The 19764-nt window shown below is 42.8% G+C and overlaps 1 protein-coding gene across 1 annotated transcript; it reads right to left on the reverse strand.

Moving 5' to 3' along the window:
• Positions 1 to 5814: 5814 nt before the first annotated feature.
• Defb126 (defensin beta 126) lies at positions 5815 to 14259 on the reverse strand. Its single transcript, XM_070006991.1, has 2 exons — positions 14059 to 14259; positions 5815 to 6254 (listed from the first exon to the last, which is right to left on the reverse strand). Exons 1-2 carry the CDS (start codon positions 14114 to 14116, stop codon positions 5872 to 5874), a joined length of 441 nt encoding a protein of 146 aa, XP_069863092.1. The 5' UTR covers positions 14117 to 14259; the 3' UTR covers positions 5815 to 5871.
• Between the last annotated feature and the right edge of the window lie 5505 nt (positions 14260 to 19764).

The following is a 19764-nucleotide window of genomic DNA, read 5'->3' on the forward strand; positions in this document are numbered from 1 at the left end:
GAGTTTATAATCACAGAATGTTCTACCTCATTGGTCTTATTTTAGATTTTTTGGGGGGAGAAAGATTGCTTTATTTGAGAGATTTCCATAAAGCTTTACTTTTCTAGTGTAGAAGGATTCAACAACTAAATTCTGCAAAGATGAAGTCTCTGTGGCACAGTATTCAGCTCAGCATGTATTGGTCCTGGCTCTCCTGTTTCAGGTTTCTTTTTTTTTTTGTTTTGTTTTGTTTTTTTGTGTCCGGTCGTGGGGCCTGAACTCCGGGCCTGGGCACTGTCCCTCAGCTCTTCAGCTCAAGGCTAGCGCTCTACCACTTGAGCCACAACACTACTTCCAGCTTTTTTCTTTTTTCTTATGTGGTGCTGAGGAATCGAACTCAGGGCCTCATGCATGCAAGGCAAGCACTCTACCATTGAGCCACCTTCCCAGCCCTGTTTCAGGTTTCTTTATGGAACCCCTCGTGTTTCTGTCAAACTAGCTGTCTATGCTGCTATCGGATTTGGGATTGCCATTCCCTGTTCCTTTTTACTTTTAAGTCCTTTTTCAAAAATTATATGACTTCTCTTCATTATCTTCTCCTACCTCCCTCATAATTGTCTTTGTTTTATTTTGTGTTGGTTGTGGGGCTTCACCCCAGGGCCTAGATACTGTCCTGGAGCGCCTTTGCTCAAGGGTAGCGCTCTGAGCTACAGCTCTACTTCTCTTTGGGAATGGTTAATTGGAGAATGGAGTCTCATGGATTTTCTGGCCTGGACTGGCTTTGAACCATGATCCTCAGTTCTCAGCCTCCTGAGTAGCTGGGATTACAGGTGTGAGCCACCGGTACCCTGCCGAATTGCCTTTCAAAGCTAAGTTTATTTATCTGCAACTCTGTGGAAATTTCCCTGAAACATCTTAAGAGAGATGCCGTGTCCCTTTCCATGCCACCTCTGTTGCATGGATATATTTTGGTTGGTGATTGCCCCGTGTTATGTTAACCTGTAGGGATCTGGGAGCCCTTCAATGGTGGATTCTGTTCTTGTTAATTTTGATTTCTTTACCTACGGCACACAAGTCATTTTATATACTTATATCTCCCAGATGAATGGTTGAAAATGACTGGACAATTATTGCTCAATGACACTGCAATCTCAACAGCTGGCCACGACTTCTTTCCAGGTGGCCTTGTCCCAGTCATAACTGCTCCAGTCCACACCAGTTCTGGAAAACAACATTTGGTGTGAAGTGCACTTTATTCCAACCAGGCAACAGTCTCCTGTCTGTGGTAGAAGCCCCCACACTACCACCACAGAACTGTGGTTTCTGCATCACCGGTTCTCCTGCCAAGTGCACACCTAGCCTTTTGTTATGGCCTCAGACTCTGTTTGATTGCATCAGGGAGGCCTTTGCTTAGGTTGGTCTTCTGTATACATCCTTTTCCGGCATGCCTCCATTCAGTCATGGTGCCAAGGATGTCCTCTCTCTGTCACTCTGAAAGTTCCAGTTCCCGTACAGAAACCCAATTTAAGAAAAATATCAAGTCCATACAAAGGTTATTCCCAAACTCTCATTCAGGAATTAGAAAAGTAGTGTCCTCCTTGACAAAAGTTACGGGCCCACAATCTTCTCAGAAAAATTTCTATGAGGGCTGGGAGGTGGCTCAGTGGTAGAGTGCTTGCCTTGCATGCATGAGGCTCTGGGTTCGATTCCTCAGTACCACATAAGCAGAAAAAGCTGGAAATGGCACTGTGGCTCAAGTGGTAGAGCATTAGCCTTGAGCTAAAGAGCTGAGGGACAGCTCCCAGGCCCAGAGTTCAAGCCCCACGACCGACCAAAAAAATAAATAAATAAAAATAATTTTTTAAAAACTGCCTATGAAACTTTACTGTGCATTAGAAGCAGCTCCAGACAGCTCAGCTTGGATCATTAGTATTACTAATTGCGAAATGAGTGGGCTTAAAAAATAAATTGTGTTTGGCTCACACAGTGAATGTTCCTTTTTTTTTTTTCTTGCTACTCCATTAGTCAACCCTGAAGCAGGAAAGGTTTGTCCCAGTAATTCAAGCATGGTATGAAGGAGGAGATGGAAGACAGCAAGATAAGAGGGCCATGATAAACACTGAGATTATGTCCCATAATCAAAGTGCTCATCATGCTAAGGTCTTTCCACGACAATGATCAAGGTACTTCCCGAGGGGAAAGTACAGCAAGTGCCACCAGGAACCTTTAAACCCCACCTGGCTGCTCAAAGAGTGCCCAGATCTCTCTGCTTGCACTCTTTTCTGCACGGCAATGAGTTTTCCTCCAGGTGAAACTTGGCTTGTAATCACTTGTATCAATGCTGAGCAGCCACAGTATGGTATGGTGGGCAGTGCCCTGGGGAAGGGTGCCTTGTTAGACCACTTGCAGGAATCAGTGGATTCCTATGATGGTAGTAACGTAATACACCACTAGTACAATCCTCAAAGTTCCTTCTTTGGGATTATAGATGGTCTCTGTTCTCCACTTTCAGAAGCAAAGATTCAGAACTAGGGAATCTACTTGTTTCTATAGTCTAAGAGTAAGCACATTTCCAGGAGGACCACAAATAAGGTTAGCTATATCTGACCCCAAAGTACACATATGTTTTCCTGGTATCCTCTCCTCTGCCAAAAAGACTTTCCATATATTTCTCCTGCTGGGTGCATGTATGACTTCTGCCTCAAAGGACAGCCATGGGGTCAGGAGGCAAGGATGTCTTATCCATTGGGACAATCCGTCCTTCAAGTCTCTCCACCGTGGTATGCCATAGACCATAGGTGTGTGCACAAACAGAAACCTGTTCCTGGGGCAGATCTAGGATAAGGGAGGGTAAGATTTCAGTAGCACTGTGAAATCTTCTGGGTCCTTAAGAAGTTCCTTTATTTCTTTAACAAGAATTAAGCTAATTAGGATATGATAGGAAAAAAGAACAAAAAAAGGAAAATGTTTCCTGATCATCAATGTCACACATAGAAAGGAAAAGACAGAGTATTTAGAGTACATTAGTAACACAATGACATAAAATCCCAGACAAACAATAATACTGGAGCTCAATAACTAACCACAGCTCAATTTTGGGGGGAGCAGAGATGTTATCAATGCCCTCAAGAAGAAAAATGAAGATATTCTTACAGGCAAGATCAAGCAGTGAGCATGCAACTGTATATATAATCTTAAAGCAATATCAAAACAATCTGGGAGTCCAAATCAACCAGAAATAAGTGTGTGTGTGTGTGTGTGTGTGTGTGTGTGTGTGTGTGTGTGTGTGTGAAATGGAAGACGTCTTATGGGAGAGTGATAAGGGACAAAACTAAGAATATACTTGAGGTTCTGGATTCAAGGGACAGTGAAGGCTGGATTGGAAAGTTGGCCTAGGATGTTGGGGGCAAGGATACTAAAGGGCTAGATTTACGTTTCAGAACTGATTTTGGCCCTCGTTGTAGTAGAAGGGTGAACATGTGTGAAAGGAATGCAGGATGGTGGTGGGGCACCTGCCAGAATGCCATTGTAAATCTTGAAGGCTCAGCCTTACGGTGGCAGTAATGATAGGAGTCACGGCATGTAGTAGGAGTGGATGAGAGTGTACCTGGATCTGTTAGCAACCAGTCTGGGATCAAGTGGACAAGGAAAAGGACTCTATGGTAGTCTCCATAGACGTGTGTCTATAGTGGAGATGACCTTTCTTATTGTTATTATAAAGGTGATGTACAGATGGATTACAGTTACATGTCAGGTAAAGAGTCCATTTCTTTTGGGACAATGTCACCCCTTCCCCTCACTCTCTCCCAGTTTTCCCCTCTTGTCCCCACTCACATGTTATATGGTTCATTTTCCACTTAGTGTCTAGTGATTACCACTGCTGCATTTGTTCACCTTTTGTCCCTCATTTCTGTGTCCTCCCCTTCCCTCCCAAAGACAGATAAATGAACAAGAACAAAAAGAAAACAAAAACAAAGAAAAAACCCTCTTGTTTCCATTTCCTGGAGTTCATTTCTATAGGCAATGACCCTTCCACCCAAGTGCTCTCCCTGTTGGTCTACAACTCAAATCTTTGACTTCTCTTGAGTCAGTGGTGAAGCTGGCCCCCCGGAGCATGCGCGCCTCTGATGTTTGTAGACTCAGAAGGCTGTCAGTATAACACCCGGACCCAAGGTATCAGTCTAACCCTATCCTCTCACAAATAGGGAGAATGAGCCCAACAGAGACAAACATGGCTATTGACAGGGGTCCAGAAAAATGAAAGCAACCACATTTCCTGCTTTCCTGTGCAACTATTAGGGCCTGACCAGTGGAGAGATGGCGGTGATGCCCAGTCATATCATCTTATAATGTGGGTGGAGCTCTTAGGGGAAAAATCTATAGCTTAAGGTTAGTGCCAGTCCAAGCATTCAAATCATGCTGGGAAGTTTTTGCTATCCCTTCTTTCTTACTCATAAGTAAGAAGTTAAAGAAGAGGATTTCCAAGAGAAAACTGGATGATATAATGTATAGTCAGTTTAAGATGTCCCAGGTTTTTCATGCTTCAGAATAAAATTTCCTAGCCAGCAATAACATTCTTGGGGGCATTTATCTGAAGGAATGTGCTTCAACATATAACAAGGGCGCCTGTACACCTATGTTCATTGCAGCATTATTCTCGACAGCCAAGCTATAAAACAGCACAGATGCCTTACAATTGGTGAATGGATCAAGAAAACGAGTTTTATATATTCACAGGCTATTATGCAGCTGAAAAGAAGAATGAAATCATGTCACTTGCAGAGAAATGGATGGACCAGTAAACTCTCATATAGAATGAAATAGGTAAGGCTTAGGAGGACAAAAGACATACGCTTTCTCTCATTATGTGGGTGTTACACCTAAAATATAACTAAGTACAAACAGGATCACGTGTGCATATATATTTATATCATATAGATACATACATTGACTAACATGTGGCAAATGAATGTGTGAGACACCCTAACAAAAACAATTTAAACAATCAAGTACTTTCATGGAAAAGAATATTACGGAATTGAAATTTTTTTTTTTTTTAATCTGGAGTGTTGACATTGGTGGGAGTGGGTCAGACAATGGCAAGGGGAAGGGAAAATGAATATAGACAAGACACATTATATCCGGGTGTAAATATAGAGCACGGAAACTTGCTGAGACTGGTTTGGGAGCAGGAGATGGGAGGAAGAAGAATGTCAGAGGGGTTATTATTATCAGGAAGCACTGGATGTACATAGACGATCATGTCAACATGAAACTCCCTAATTGATATCCATTCATTAAAAAAAGAAGAATCCATTTTCTACTTCTACCCTGTAAGATCATAGTCCCTGCAGGCCTGTGTGGTCATTGTAGGTTGTCTAGAAAATGATGATCGAGGCTTTCTGTGGGGTGCTTTGCAGCCCTAACCTTTCCAACACGCCGTGTGAGAGAGAGGTTGCCTTTCATCTGCAGAAAAAAACAAAAAATCACAGCCACCAAAGGCCTAAAATCATTCCATCATCATATCCCAGTTCTTCTTACAGTGGGAAGCGCAGCCCCACTAGCCAATCACCTGCGATTCGCAAGCAAGCGGTGCAAATAGATTCTCCCGTTCCACCACTGGAGCAGGCCCTGGCGGGGAGGCCGATCAACCCTCTACGTCTCAACAGCCTTTCCTAGCACCAATTGTGGGTCTCTCGGAGGTGCAGGCCGATGGGTCCTACAGGAAGGGCGTGGACTGACCTTCCCTCCCCGATTCCTAGGAGACCTGGCCTCCTTCAAAACCCGGTGGAGCGGAGGCGCGGCGGGGAGGGGGTGCAGAGAGAACACAACACAGGCGGAGCCCTCTTTGTTTTAATCGAGCCTGGGCCTCGCGTCAGGAGCTGGGCCTGTTCAAGCCTCGCCCTCGGCCTCGCCTTCGCTCTCGGCGGGGGCCTCAGCGGGGGCCTCGGCCGGGGCCTCGGCGGGGGCCGCGGTGGTGGCCGCGGCCTCTTCAGCTCCACCAGCGGCCTCTCCACCGCCCCCGGCCCCTCCACCGCCCCCGGCCCCTCCACCGCCCCCGGCCCCTCCACCGCCGCCGGCGGCCTCTCCACCTCCCGCGGCTTCTCCTCCGCCGGGCGCGACTCCTTCACCGCCGCAGTTTTGGCTGGTCAGAATGCAGCACATTTTCTTTTGGCTGCAGATGCCCGTGGCCGGCTGTATTTGCACCTCTCCAACTCTGCACGTGCTCCTGCAATTTCCCGTCCTGTTGGCACATTTCCTCACGTACCAGTTACCTGCACAAAGAGATGACACCAGTATTTCCACCTGAGGTGTTGATGATCAAACACAAACGATCGACCGGCATTTACCTGCGCAAAGGGACTCTATACAACAGTCAATCTGAGATACTTGTTTTTTTTTTAATTTTTTTAAAGGTACATACAATGGGCAATAACTATCAGCACTGACAATCAGGCCGCTCATCAGTTTACTTTTTTTTCTTTTCTGAATCCATAGAGCTTGCTCTGAATACTAAATGCGATTTTATAAACCCATATAGGTCCAGAATTGTATATTCATGGTTGGGCCTTAGTGATTTCTTTCCTTCCTTCCTTTCCTTCCTTTCCTTCCTTCCTTTCCTTCCTTCCTTCCTTCCTTCCTTCCTTCCTTCCTTCCTTCCTTCCTTCCTTCCTTCCTTCCTTCCTTCTTTCCTTCCTTCCTTCCTTCTTCCCTCTCTTCCTTCTCTCCCTTCCTCCCCTCTCTTTCTTCCTTTGCTTCTGTTAGTTTAATGCTCACCTTTGGTCCTCAGCTCCACCCAGACCTGAGCCCCTCCCATCCCTGGAGTTCCCGCCATACATATGGCTCCTCTCTCTCTCCGCCCAGATCTACCTGGGCTCCCATCTACCTCACTTCCAATGCTCAGACTCTCCTGCTACCCTGATAGGGATAGGAGTGATGTACTCCCTCTTGGGGAAAATAAGGCTCCTCTGATAAACCTTGTAATCATCTTTCTCCTGTGCCTGCCTGCCTCTGCGTGGTCCCCTGGGATGGATGTGTGGGACCCTTCACCTTTCCTTTCTTTTTTTCCTTTCCTTTCCTTTCTTGGGGTTTAACTTGCTAGGCTGGTGCTATACCACTTGAGCTATGCGCCCAGCCCTGTTTTTTGCCAGTGGTTTTTGAGACAGGGTCTTGCTTCTTGATTTGCCTCAGACCTTGGCCATTAACTAATGGTGGCAATGTCTTCCCATTGTGGCTGAGATCACAGGCTCACACCACCATATCTAGCTTCCCTCTATGATATAAAATCTCATGGACTTTTCTACCCAGTTTGCCCTGGAACTGTGATCCTTCCAATGTCAGCCTCTCAGGTAACCTGGGAGGTAAATGCTCCAGTGTCCAGCTATGGTTTGAGAAAGGGTCTTGTGAACTTTTCTGCCTGGGTTGACATCAAAGCCAAAGCACAATCCTCTCATTCTCTGTTCTCTCACATTGTTAAGATTACAAGCATGATACAGGTACCTGTCTGGGCCCTTCATTATTGAAATCAGAACTCGGCATATAAACTTACTAGAAGACTTTTTCTCAGATTTTTTATTTTTTTTTGGTATTGGTCGTGAGCTTGAACTCTGGGCTTGGGCACTATACCTGAGCTTTTCAGTGAGCACACTACCGGTTGAGCGCTACTTCCAGTTTTCTAGTCGTTTATTGGAGATAAGAGTCTCATGGACTTTTCAGCCCGGGCTTTGAACCATGCTCCTCAGATCTCAGCCTCCTGAGTAGCTAGGATGACAGGCGTGAGCATCCGGCCTTTTTTCTCAGAATTTTAACTTTGAAAAAATATTTTATACATGAGCACAAAATCTACAAACAGTTTCCCAATGTGGATCTAAGACACATAGAAACATATAAAAAGAGGTAGGAACTTCTAAAAATTAGAAATGTTCACATCAGGGGCTGGGAAGGTGGCTCAGTGGTAGAGTGCTTGCCTTGCATGCATGAGGCCCTGGGTTCGATTCCTCAGCACCACATAAGCAAAAAGAAAAAAAAGCCAGAAGTGGCGCTGTGGCTCAAGTGGTACAGTGCTAGACTTGAGCTGAAGAGCTGAGGGACAGCGCCCAGGCCCAGAGTTCAGTCCCCACGACCGGCCCCCCGCCCCCAAAAGAAATGTTTACATCAGCTGCTTACTGGCGGCTTATGTCTGTAATTCTAGCTACTCAGGCTGCTGAGATCTGAAGATCACAGTTCAAAGACAGCCTGGGAAGGAAAGTCCGTGACTCTTGTCTCCAATTACAGAAAAAGCTGGAAATGGTATTGTGGCTCAAGTGGTAGAGTACTAGCCTTGAGCAAAATGGAGCTCAGGGACAGCAGCCAAGCCCAAGTTCAAGCTCCAGGACCCAGAAAAAAAAAATGTTCACATCATTCCTGATATTCTCCTCATTGTTAAAACACACATGGCTTTTGTTGATAGTTGGTGAGATTTTTTTTCAAAATGCCTTTCTATATTTCTGAAGTTCTCCTAATTATATTTAGATCAGAACATTAGACATGTCTTATATATATATTGTCTCGTTAAAAATGGGTCAAGTTATGGGAAAACAAATATAAAAAATCCATACATATCTGTTTCTTTATTTTCACACTTATCTTGGTCTATCTCTCTCTCTCTTTCTCTTTCTCTCTCTCTTTCTTCTTTCTCTCTCTTTCTTCTTTCTCTTTCTCTCTTTTTCTCTCTTTCTTTCTTCTTCCTCTCTTTCTTTCTCTCTTCATTCTCTCTTTCTTCTTTCTCTTTCTCTTTCTTTCTCTCCCTTTCTTTCTTTCTTTCTTTCCTCCCTCCTTCCCTCCTTCCCTCCTTCCTTCTTCCTTCCTTCCTTCCTTCCTTTCTTTCTTTCTTTCTTTCTTTCTTTCTTTCTTTCTTTCTTTCTTTCTTTCTTTCTTTCTTTCTTTCTTTCTTTCTTTCTTTCTTCCTTTCTTCCTTTCTTCCTTTCTTCCTTTTCTGTCCTGGGGCTGGAATTCTGGGCCTGGGTGCTATCCCTGACCTCTTTTGCTCTACCACTTGGAGCAGTGCCACCTCAGGTTTTTTGGTGGTTAATTGGGGATAAGAGTCTCATGGACATTCTAGCCTAGCCTAACCTGGCTTTGAATCATGATTCTAAGATCTCAGCCTCCTGAGTAGCTAGGATTACAAGAGTGAGCCACCAGCACCTGGCTTGTCTATCTCTTTCTCTGTATGTTCATGTGACTAAGATATAAGGATATTCTCAAAAATTTTGAGAATAAAAAATTAAATGCTGTCCTATTAGCAATATATTCATTAGGGAGACATTATATAGGGGTTGCCTGTGTACCCATACTACACACATATATAAATATCTTATCACATGTTCTAACACATGGAGGCCAGGAAGAGACGTTGGAACTTCTCCTTGCTCTACATTGCTCAAACTACTTTTCTATTCACTCAAGAACTATGTGATAGATGCCTGCTGTGCAGAGAATTCTGCAAGAGGTTGAGAATAAGAGAATAAAACAATAAGATAGGGTCTTACACTGGACAGTGGAAGAAAGAAAATGAACAAGAGACTAAACACAGTGTGTATAGACTGAGATGAGTGTGATAAAGAAAAAAGGATATAATAGGTTAATCTTAGCAATCATTTGTGAGTGTTGTATCGCTACTGACACTTTTTTTTTGTTGTTGTTGTTGGTCGTGGGGCTAGAACTCTGGGCCTGGGAGCTGTCCCTCAGCTCTTCAGTTCAAGGCTAGCACTCTACTACTTGAGCCACAGCGCCACTTCCAGCTTTTTCTGTTTATGTGGTGCTGAGGAATCGAACCTTGGGCCTCATGCATGTGAGGCAAACACTCTACCACTGAACCACCTTTCCAGCCCCTGATACTTTTTTGGGGGGGGAGGGGGCGGGGGGGGGTCCGGTTGTAGGGCCTGAACTCTGGGCCTGGGCGCTGTACCTCAGCTCTTTAGCTCAAGGCTAGCACCACTTCCAGCTTTTTTCTTTTTGCTTATGTGGTGCTGAGGAATCAAACCCAGGGCCTTAGGCATGCAAGGCAAGCGCTCTACCACTGAGCCACCTTCCCAGCCCCCCTGATACTTCTTATCAGCTGTTTTCTCCTTTTCTGAGTATTGAGTACACACACATACACTTCCTAGCCCTCATTCCTGAAATCTGAATTCTGCCCAGGGTCATTGAAGATATTTGCCCTGAAGAAGTGGTGACATCTAACCCTAGACCTAAAAGATCAAAGGACACAGGAGTTAAAGATCCTGAGGAAGAGTGTTCAAAGAAGCAACATCATATGCAAAGGCCAAGAGTAGAGGAAGAACTTGATATTGATATTTCTGATGAACATTAAGATTTAATCAATTTTTCTCATTGTACTTCCTCTTCAACCCATCTCCAGATCCTCTTTCAATGGATCCCCTTCTCTCTCACTGTTTGAAATACCTTTTTTTTTTTTTGCAGTTGTGGGACTTGAACTCAGGGCCTGGGCGCTATCTCTGAGCTCCTTTGCTCAAGACTAGCGCTCTGCCACTTTGAGCACAGAGCCACTTTTGTTTTATTGGGCAGTTAATTGGAGATAAGAGTCTCACAGGGACTTTTCTGCCCAGGCTAGTTTTGAACCATGATCCTCAGGTCTTAGCCTTCTGAGTAGCTAGGATTATAGGTGTGACCCATCAGTGCCTGGCCAAAATCTCTTTATGGAGATAACATTAAAATAGTTTTCCTTAGCTTTCTACAAATGAGCTATATGGACAGAAGCCTCAAGTCAAGTTTCCTGCCTTTGTGTCCTTATGCTCTGGCATACATGAATTGTACTTGTGATGCTTCTGAACCTGGAGGTAAGCTTGGCTAATTATAAAGAAGGATCCTGAATGGCTGGTGTTTGTCTAGAGTGGCCATAAGGAATGTTCTCAGGGCCCTTTAGTTTGGAAAGAAGATACCATGCAAGTATGTGAGGTATGTCATTAAAGCCCCTGAGAAAGAGGGAGGGATCAAGCAACATAAACTCAGAATTTGGAAGATGTGATCAACCTGGAACACCTTTGGAGACAGCCTTTGCATCATATGAACTCATACACTGCCAAGTTGAACAGAGAACATAAACTACGATCTCTACAGGCAAATTACAGAGTTATTATGTGACTATATCCATTAGGAAATTCAATCTAAAAGAGATGGCTGCTCACTTTGTGCCTCACATGAAAAATCAAATCGAATCTAATGTGAAAAAACTATAACACAACAGAATTGGGAGAAATAGTAAGCATTAGGGAATAACTGCTCTCAAGAAGAAGAAGAACAGGGCTGGGAAGGTGGCTCAGTGGTAGAGTGTTTGCTTTGCATACATGAGGCCCTGGGTTCAATTCCTCAGCACTACATAAGCAAAAAAGCCAAAAGTGGTGCTGTGGCTCAAGTGATAGAGTGCTAGCCTTGAGCTGAAAAGCTGAGGGACAGTGCCTTAAATAAATACAAAGTGTAAAACCAATCAACATATTGAGAGAGGAAGATTAAAAATACAAACACACAGCCAGGTGCCAGTGGCTCACATCTATAATCCTAGCTACTCAGGAGGCTGAGATCTGAGCATCATGGTTCAAAGCCAGCCTAGGCAGGAAAGTCCATGAGACTCTTATCTCCAATTAACCACCAGAAAGCCAGAAGGGGTGCTGTGGCTCAAAGTGGTAGAGCGCTAGCCTTGAACAAAAAGAGCAACTGAAAATACATTGTTGTTAATTTAAAAGAATTAGTAACCATGGACTGAGAAATGGAGCTTCTCATTTACCTAGTCAGAGAGTTTCACAGTCATCTATCAGCAAGGTTGTACTGTATTAGTTATAATTATTAGCACATTAGGGAAAAAAATGCCCAAATGACACAACAAAGGACTCTCCAATACTAGCACAAAAATGAGACAGAAAAATATGCACCTACTTCAAATGATATTCTCAAAGAAAAAGGACTTATGAAAAATGCCCCAGTGCAGTCTGAAGTTTAAGTAAACTTGTTGACATTGTTTTAAGAAGGAAAGGGAACAGGTGCTGGTGGCTCACCCCTGTAATCCTAGATACTCAGGAGGCTGAGCTCTGAGGATCATGGTTCAAAGCCTGCCCAGGAAGGATAGTCCATGAGATTCTTATTTTCAATTAACCATCAGAAAACTGGAAGTGATGCTGTGGCTCAAGCTGTAGAGCACTAGTCTTGAGCTGAAAAGCTCAGGGACAGCACTCAAGCCCAGAGTTCAAGCCCCACAACCTACCAAAAAAATAAAAAATAAAATTTTTTTGAAAAAAGGGAGTGAAGGGAGAGGATCGAAGGGAGATGAGAAGAAGGGGTGAGTTTGATGGGGGACATTATATACATGAATAGCAATAACACAATTAAACCTCTTTGTTTAACTACTACATGGTAAGAAAAATATATAAAAACAAAACCATCACAAGACAAAGTTTACAAAGTCTACCTAGATGAAGACCAGAGATTGATCATGGTTGGGAAACGAGAGGGTAAAGGGAGGTTGTATTTGATCACTGTACATTATATGCACACGTGGAATTATTACACAGAGCTTCATTAACATGTATAAATCAGAACATGTTAGTCAAAAGTTAAAAGTAAACGGTAAAGAAGCAAGTAACAAACCCATATAGCAGTTGGCTGCAACTTAAAAACGTGGAGAGTGATGAAGTTGTAGTCGATTTCTCTGTTTCCAAAACAGGTCCATGATCCATGTCTTGGTTTTTAAAGTATCAAGTACAGAATTTCAGGTGGGAGAAACAAGTTCTGATGTTCTGTTACTAAGGAGAACCACTACAGTTAACAATAATATCTTATGTAATGCCTAATAGCTAGAAGAGAGGATCTGGATTCCCATCATATAGAAATGGTAAATGTTTAAGATGGTATGTACATACTAATTACCCTTTGTTTGATCATTGTATAATGAGCATATGTATCAAGACATCACAAATATACACAATTATGTGTCAATCAAAAATAAAATAGGGCTGAGAATATAGCTCAGTGGTATCACATTTACCTAGCTATCACATTTACCTAGCTATCACATTTACCTGAGTTTGGTGAGCATTGCAATATATATATAAAAACAAAACAAAACAAAAGAAAGTAATTTAAAATAATATGAAATAACAAAGTGAGTGGGGCATGGTAGCATATACTTATAATCCTGGCCCAACAGAGGTAGAGGCACGAGGACTGCAAGTTCAAGGATTGCAAGGCCAATCTGGGCTACATACCAAAATTCTGTCTTAAAAGCTAAAACCACATTTGAAGAAGGAAAAGTAAGAAGGAATGCTTATATGAATAGAACTGAAATCTGATATTACCTGCCAACAGTTCCCCATATTGTCCATATTTTTCTTTTCTGCCTTACTGTCCTATATGTATTTAGAAGCAGCCTTCTAACCACAATCAAAATCAGTAATAACATGATAGATCTTGTCTATAAGACTAAGAACTTGGGAGAAGTGGTTTTATGGAGCTGTGAAAGTCATACCCTTGAGCAGAGTGAAATGAGCAGGGTTGGACTGGCCTGGCTCTAAGTGTCAGAACTGAGGGCAGCCTGGAATAGCTGGCCCGTCTCTGCCTGTGATGGTGATTACAGATGATTTGCATCTCCCACCCCCATGCCAATCATTCACTCTGAGCTGATGATGATAATAATAATTATTATTATTTTCTACTGGTCCTGGGGCTTGAACTCTGGGCCTGGATAATGTTCCTTGAGCCTCTTTGTGTTCCAGGCTAGTGCTCTACCACTTGAGCTACAGCGCCACTTCCGGCTTTTTATGAGTAATTTATTGGAGATAAGAGTCTCTTGAACTTTTCTGCCTGGGCTGGCTTTGAATCTTGATCCTCAGATTTCAGCTTCCTGAGTAGCCAGGATTATAGGCGTGAGCTACAGGCTCCTGGCTTCTACTCTGAGATTCTTGAGGTTGCCTTGCCTGGGACAGAGGCCCTGGGCAGCAGCAGGACAAACTTCATCTCCCTTCCATGGAGAACTCTTGTGCAGGCCCCTGTTCTATGCTAGCCATATCTTCTTCCCCAAGATTTTGCATTTACCTGCAATCAGTTGGGCCAGGAGCATAAAGATTGTAACGGTGACCAATAAGGACTTCATGGTTCTTGAAAGACAGTTGGCAGGAGGTTCTGCAGGGTCCAGAACTCTGTATTCAGGTTGACTCTAAACACAGATCTTTATTGTCTGCGTAGGGAGGGTTGGGCTCAATCAGTAGAGCAGCAGGATATACGCTACTGTGCCAAGTGTAACTTCAGTCCATTGGCCAGCAGCTCTAATTGAAGCATCATTCTCCAAGGGCCCTGTGCTAGGTATGCCTTGAGGGAAGGAGAAAAACTTAGCAGAGAAGGTGCAAGTCCTGTTGAAGTGTGTGGAGATTGGAAGGGCAAGAAGAATTACAGGAGGACTTCATGCTGATCCTTTTCTGTACCTGGTCTGATTTTTTTCACAGCTGCCTGGGTTCGATCAGAGTGTTCATCTTTCTGAATTACAATAGTTTATTCATTGTCCATCTCTCCCACTAAAACATAATGCCTTCCAGTACATGTAATGCATATCATTCTTTTCTGCATGTATCCCCATGTATCTGTCTATGTATCCCCATGTATCTGTCTATCTATCTATCCATCTATCCATCTATCTATTATATATCAATCCTCTCCATACGTACCAGATTATTTTCTATACATTATTCTTTTCTGACCATCATCTCAGGCAGTATTGGCCATTCACATATCTTCTTTGGTAAAGGAGCTGTTTAAATCTTTACTCCATCTTTTCATTCTTCTTTTTCGTAAATTTAGTGATGACATTATACACTCTAACATTATATATTTTACATCCAAAAACTTTGTGGAATATCTGATTTGCATATATTTCCTTCTAGTCTGTGACTTGTCTATACTTTTGTGTCTTTTTTTTTTTTTTGCCAGTCCTGGGGCTTGAATTCAGGGCCTCAGCCACTGACTCTGAGCTTCTTTTGCTCAGGGCTAGCACTCTACCACTTGAGCCACAGTGCCACTTCCGGCTTTTTCTGTGTATGTGGTGCTGAGGAATTGAATCTAGGACTTCATGCATGCTAGGCAAGCACTCTACCACTGAGCCACCTTCTCAGACCCAACTTTTGTGTCTTTTAATGATTGGTATTTATTTTTGATGAAATCCTGTATATTGATAATTTAGAATCTGTCCCTTTGTGTGATAGTTACATTGCCACTAAACCCAGGGTCCTGCAAATTGATTTATATTTTCAGAAGAAAACATACAGAAAGAAGTTTAATCTCTCCCTTTCTCTAATTTTTTAGTCAGAGTTTTTTTAAAGCATAGAATCATATTGTTTATCTGAATGTCTTTTATTTATCTCTTGTCTTACTGCTCTAGCTAGGAATTCCAGCACTGTGCTAATAATAGTGATGAAAGTAGACAGCCTTGTCTCATTCCTGACTTTAAAGGAAATTATTTCAGCTCTTTTCTTTTTAGGATGGCTGCCATAGGCATGTCATATATAACCTTTTATGTTGAACTATGTTCCTTCTTTCCCTAGTTTCTTCAGAGCTTTTCTCAGAAAAAGGATTTTGAATTTTTTGTTGTTGTTGTTGATTGTGGGACTTGAACTCTAGGCCTGGGCGCTGTCCCTCAGCATTTCAGCTCAAGGCTAGCGCTCTACCACTTGAGCCACAGCGCCACTTCTGGTTTTCTGGTGGTTAATTGGAAATAAGAGTCTTATGGACATTGCTGCTGGGGCTGGTTTGAACCATGATCCTCAGATCTCAGCCTCCTGAGTAGCTAGGATTACAGGCATGAGCCACCAGCACCCAGCTTGGATTTTGAATTTTGTCAAAGGCTTTTCCTGCATCAATTGAGATGATTAAATAAAATAACCTCTGTGATAACACTTACTTGTTAACATATTAGCAAGAAAACGTAGCTCCACAAACTAATGCATCACCATGGCACAGTCAGAAGATGCACATACATACATGACTGTGTTTAATAAAATGTAAATCTGATTATACCTGCACAATCTCTCCCTGCAGACTCCCTTCTACCCCTCTGCTGCCAGCCTCCAAATAAGTCCTGATTCTATTGCCCAGAGGTGGCACAATTCTACATCCAAGATGCACCTTCTGCTGCTTATAACAGATACTTAAGTTAGCTATCTCACTTGCTCTGCTTTGTTACCATTCATTGTCACCTAGGACATCTATAAAGATTCAGTGCTGTGAAATAATAAGCTTTGTGCACAAATACAAGTACTTTACAAAAAATGCACATAGAGACTCATGATTCTAACTGAAGTCTCTCTTCTAGATGTGGAGCTACTGCAGTGAGCCTTCCCCTCATCTTCCCCTTCTCCCTCTCCATCACTCTAGATGCCAGCTCCAAGATAAAGACTTAATATTGGGCTAGGAAGGTGGCTCAGTGGTAGAGCGCTTGCCTTGCATGCTTGAGGCCCTGGGTTCGATTCTTCAGCACCACATAAGCAAAAAGAAAAAAGCCGGAAGTGGCGCTGTGGCTCAAGTGGTAGAGCGCTAGCCTTGAGCTGAAGAGCTGAGGGACAGCGCCCAGGCCCAGAGTTCAGGCCCCACGACTGGACCCCCCCCCAAAAAAAAAAGACTTAATATTAAGTTCACTCCCAGGAGACAGTTTTTTGCTAAACACTAACCAAAGGACATTTATGTAGGGATTACTTTCTATTTCTTACTTTGAGCATTAGGACTTATCTCTTAAATATTTAGCTATATTAACTAAAATACTCATATAGAACAAAGTCTAGACCATCTGAACCAACCGAACAGGCGCAAGAGAGCCTGCTCTTTGCACACTTCCTCCCCAACCACCCTTGCTACCACCCAGTAAATAGCATAGTCTTTAAAACATTACAATTCATTCCCAAATTCAACCACAACGAATAGTTTAAGGGCATTCTGTTAACCCTCTATTTTTACAAGGTTATGCATATTTAGACATCTAGAAAGACTAGATGCTTCTAATAAGGTCTTAAGTTTCCCACCATGCATTCAAGTAGTACCAGATAAACCACACATTTAACAAAAGCTCCTGGGCTAGGAAAGTGGCTTAGTGGTAGAGCGCTTGCCTTGCATGCCTGAGGCCCTGGGTTCGATTCCTCAGCACCACATAAGCAAAAAGAAAAAAGCCGGAAGTGGCATTGTGGCTCAAGTGGTAGAGCCCTAGCTTTGAGCTGAAGAGCTGAGAGACAGCGCCCAGGCCCAGAGTTCAGACCCCATGACTGGACCAAAGAAACAAAAACAAAAACAAAAAAACAAAAAACCCAAAAGCTCCAATTTGAAAGGAAGGTTCTGGCCTAGAACCCTTCCCATCTGCATCCACCCAGTGGTCAGGGTTATTTATGCATCTGCCATGTTTCAAGGGTATTTTAGCAATTTGACTCCCAAAATATTTACAATCTTCCTATAAATTTTAACACAAAATGTATTCAATGTATTAGTTTACTAGCTCTACTTTTGTCACTAGCAACCTTTTTCACATCTAGCAAGACTAGATATTGTAAATTAGAACTCATTTGCCCTTTACTTACACTATCCACAGAACCAAATAAAATGAAATGCATAGACCTAAGGGACAATGTTCAATCCTGCAGCATCACAAACCATTGGTAAGAAGCCCTCAGTACTTCTCTGCCTCCCTACCGAAGCCAGTACAAACAAACACCTTGTGTACTGCTCAGAGAATTGGTTTCATCGTTCCATTTTTTAAAAACCCACAAAATTTCGTGATCAAGTTTTTTTGTCATGGGTTGCTACTTCCGGTGGTTTATTGGAGGTAAGAGTCTCACGGACTTTCCTGCAGGAGCTGGCTTTAAACCATAATCCTCAGATCTCAGCCACCTGAGTACCTAGGATTACAGGCATGAGCCACTGATACCCGGCTCGTGATACATTTTTAAATGTGCCAGTACTGGGGTGTGAACTCAGGAACTGGACACTGGCTCTTAGCTTTTCTGCTCCAGGTAGAACCACTTGAACATTATCTGCCACTGCCCAAAGGTACTTCTTTGCCCAGTGGCCTGGTGGGAGCTTTGCCTTGGGCCCTGCAAGGTTGTGAGAGGAAAAGCAGCAGCATGCAGGGCCAGAATCTGAGAAGCCATTGCTGCCCTCAACTCATTGAAATGGGAGAGGGATTCACTGCTTTGAGGCTGGCTTCAGACCGTAGGCAGCTACAGTCAGGCCTCCAGGTATCTACAGAGAGGTTGTAGCATGTCCCTTGGCCCCTTCCCTTTGCCCCTTGGGGATCAGGGGATCTGGGGAGGATCTTGGGACCCAGGCTATGTTCATTCCTCACTGTGTGCTCTGATTATGTGATTTTTTTTTTGTCTTTGGTTCTGTTTTTGTGCTGTGTTACATTTGTTGATTCGTACATGCTGAACTGTCCTTACATCTCTGGAATGAAAACAACTAGATTATGGAGGACAATCTTCAATGTGGCTTGAAGTTCAGTTTATGAGTATTAATTTTTGGGTCTATCTTCATCAGTGAAATGGGTCTGCAGTTCTCTATGGTGTGTGTGTGTTTGTGTACACGTGTGTATCTTTGTTGGGTTTTAGTATGAGTACGATACTTGCTTCATAGAACAAGGTTTATAGTGTTTCTTCTCTTTCTATTTCATGGAAATTTTGAGTATTGGTGTTCGTTCTTTTTTTATTTTTTTAAGGCCTGGTAGAATTTAGCAGTGGATCATTGGGTCCTGGGCTTTCTTTCTGAGAGACTATTGTGGCTTCAATCTCAGTGCTTGTTATCAAGCTGTAGATCTATTGGTGAAGTTTATACATTCTCGGCTCAATTTTTGTAGGCCAATTGCTTCTAGGAATCTGTTTCTTTTAGATTTCAGTTTTTTGAATATAGGTTTTCAAAATATTCCCTCATAGTCTTTTGTATTTTATTACTATTTGTTGTGATATTCCCCAATTCGCCTCTAATTTTATTAATTTGGGTTATTTTCTGCCTCCTTTTTTTTTTTTTTTTTTTTGCATCCAGTCGTGGGGCCTGAACTCTGGGCCTGAGCGCTGTCCCTCAGTTCTTCAGTTCAAGGCTAGCGCTCTACCTCTTGAGCCACAGCGCCACTTCCGGCTTTTTGCTTTTTGCTTATGTGGTGCTGAGGAATCGAACCCAGGGCCTCATGCATGTAAGGCAAGCACTCTACCACTGAGCCACCTTCCCAGCCCTTTCTGCCTCCTTTTAATTAGATTAACTAAAGTTTTTTTTTATCAATTGTATTTGTTTGTTCAGAGAACCTATTTTTTGTTTCATTTACTCTTTGCATAGCTTTTTAGTTATTATTAATAATTATTATTTAATTAATTTCTGAGCTTTTTTTTTTTTTTTTTGTCGGTTGTGGGTTTGAACTCGGGGCCTAGGCACTGTCCCTGAGCTTTTTCGCTCAAGGCTAGTGCTCGACCTCTTTGAGCCACAGTACCACTTCTCGTTTTCTGGAGGTTAATTGGAGATGAGTCTCATGGACTTTCTTGCCTGGGTTGGCTGTGAACCGTGATCCTCAGATCTCAACCTCCTTTTTATCTAGGGTTACAAATGTGAGTCATTGGTGCCTGGCTTTTTATTTCTTTCTGTCTGCTATATTTAGATTTGGCTTGTTCCTATTTTTTTCTTTTTTACTAGAGGTATATCATTAGGCTATTTATTTGAGTTGAGATATCTCTATTTTTTTAATGTAGACATTACAAATTACTTTACCTTTTGCTTTTCATGGGTAGC

This window comes from Dipodomys merriami, unplaced genomic scaffold, assembly GCF_024711535.1.
Source record: "Dipodomys merriami isolate MVZ:Mamm:240054 unplaced genomic scaffold, mDipMer1.0.p SCAF_7, whole genome shotgun sequence".
Classification (NCBI taxonomy): Eukaryota; Metazoa; Chordata; class Mammalia; order Rodentia; family Heteromyidae; genus Dipodomys; species Dipodomys merriami.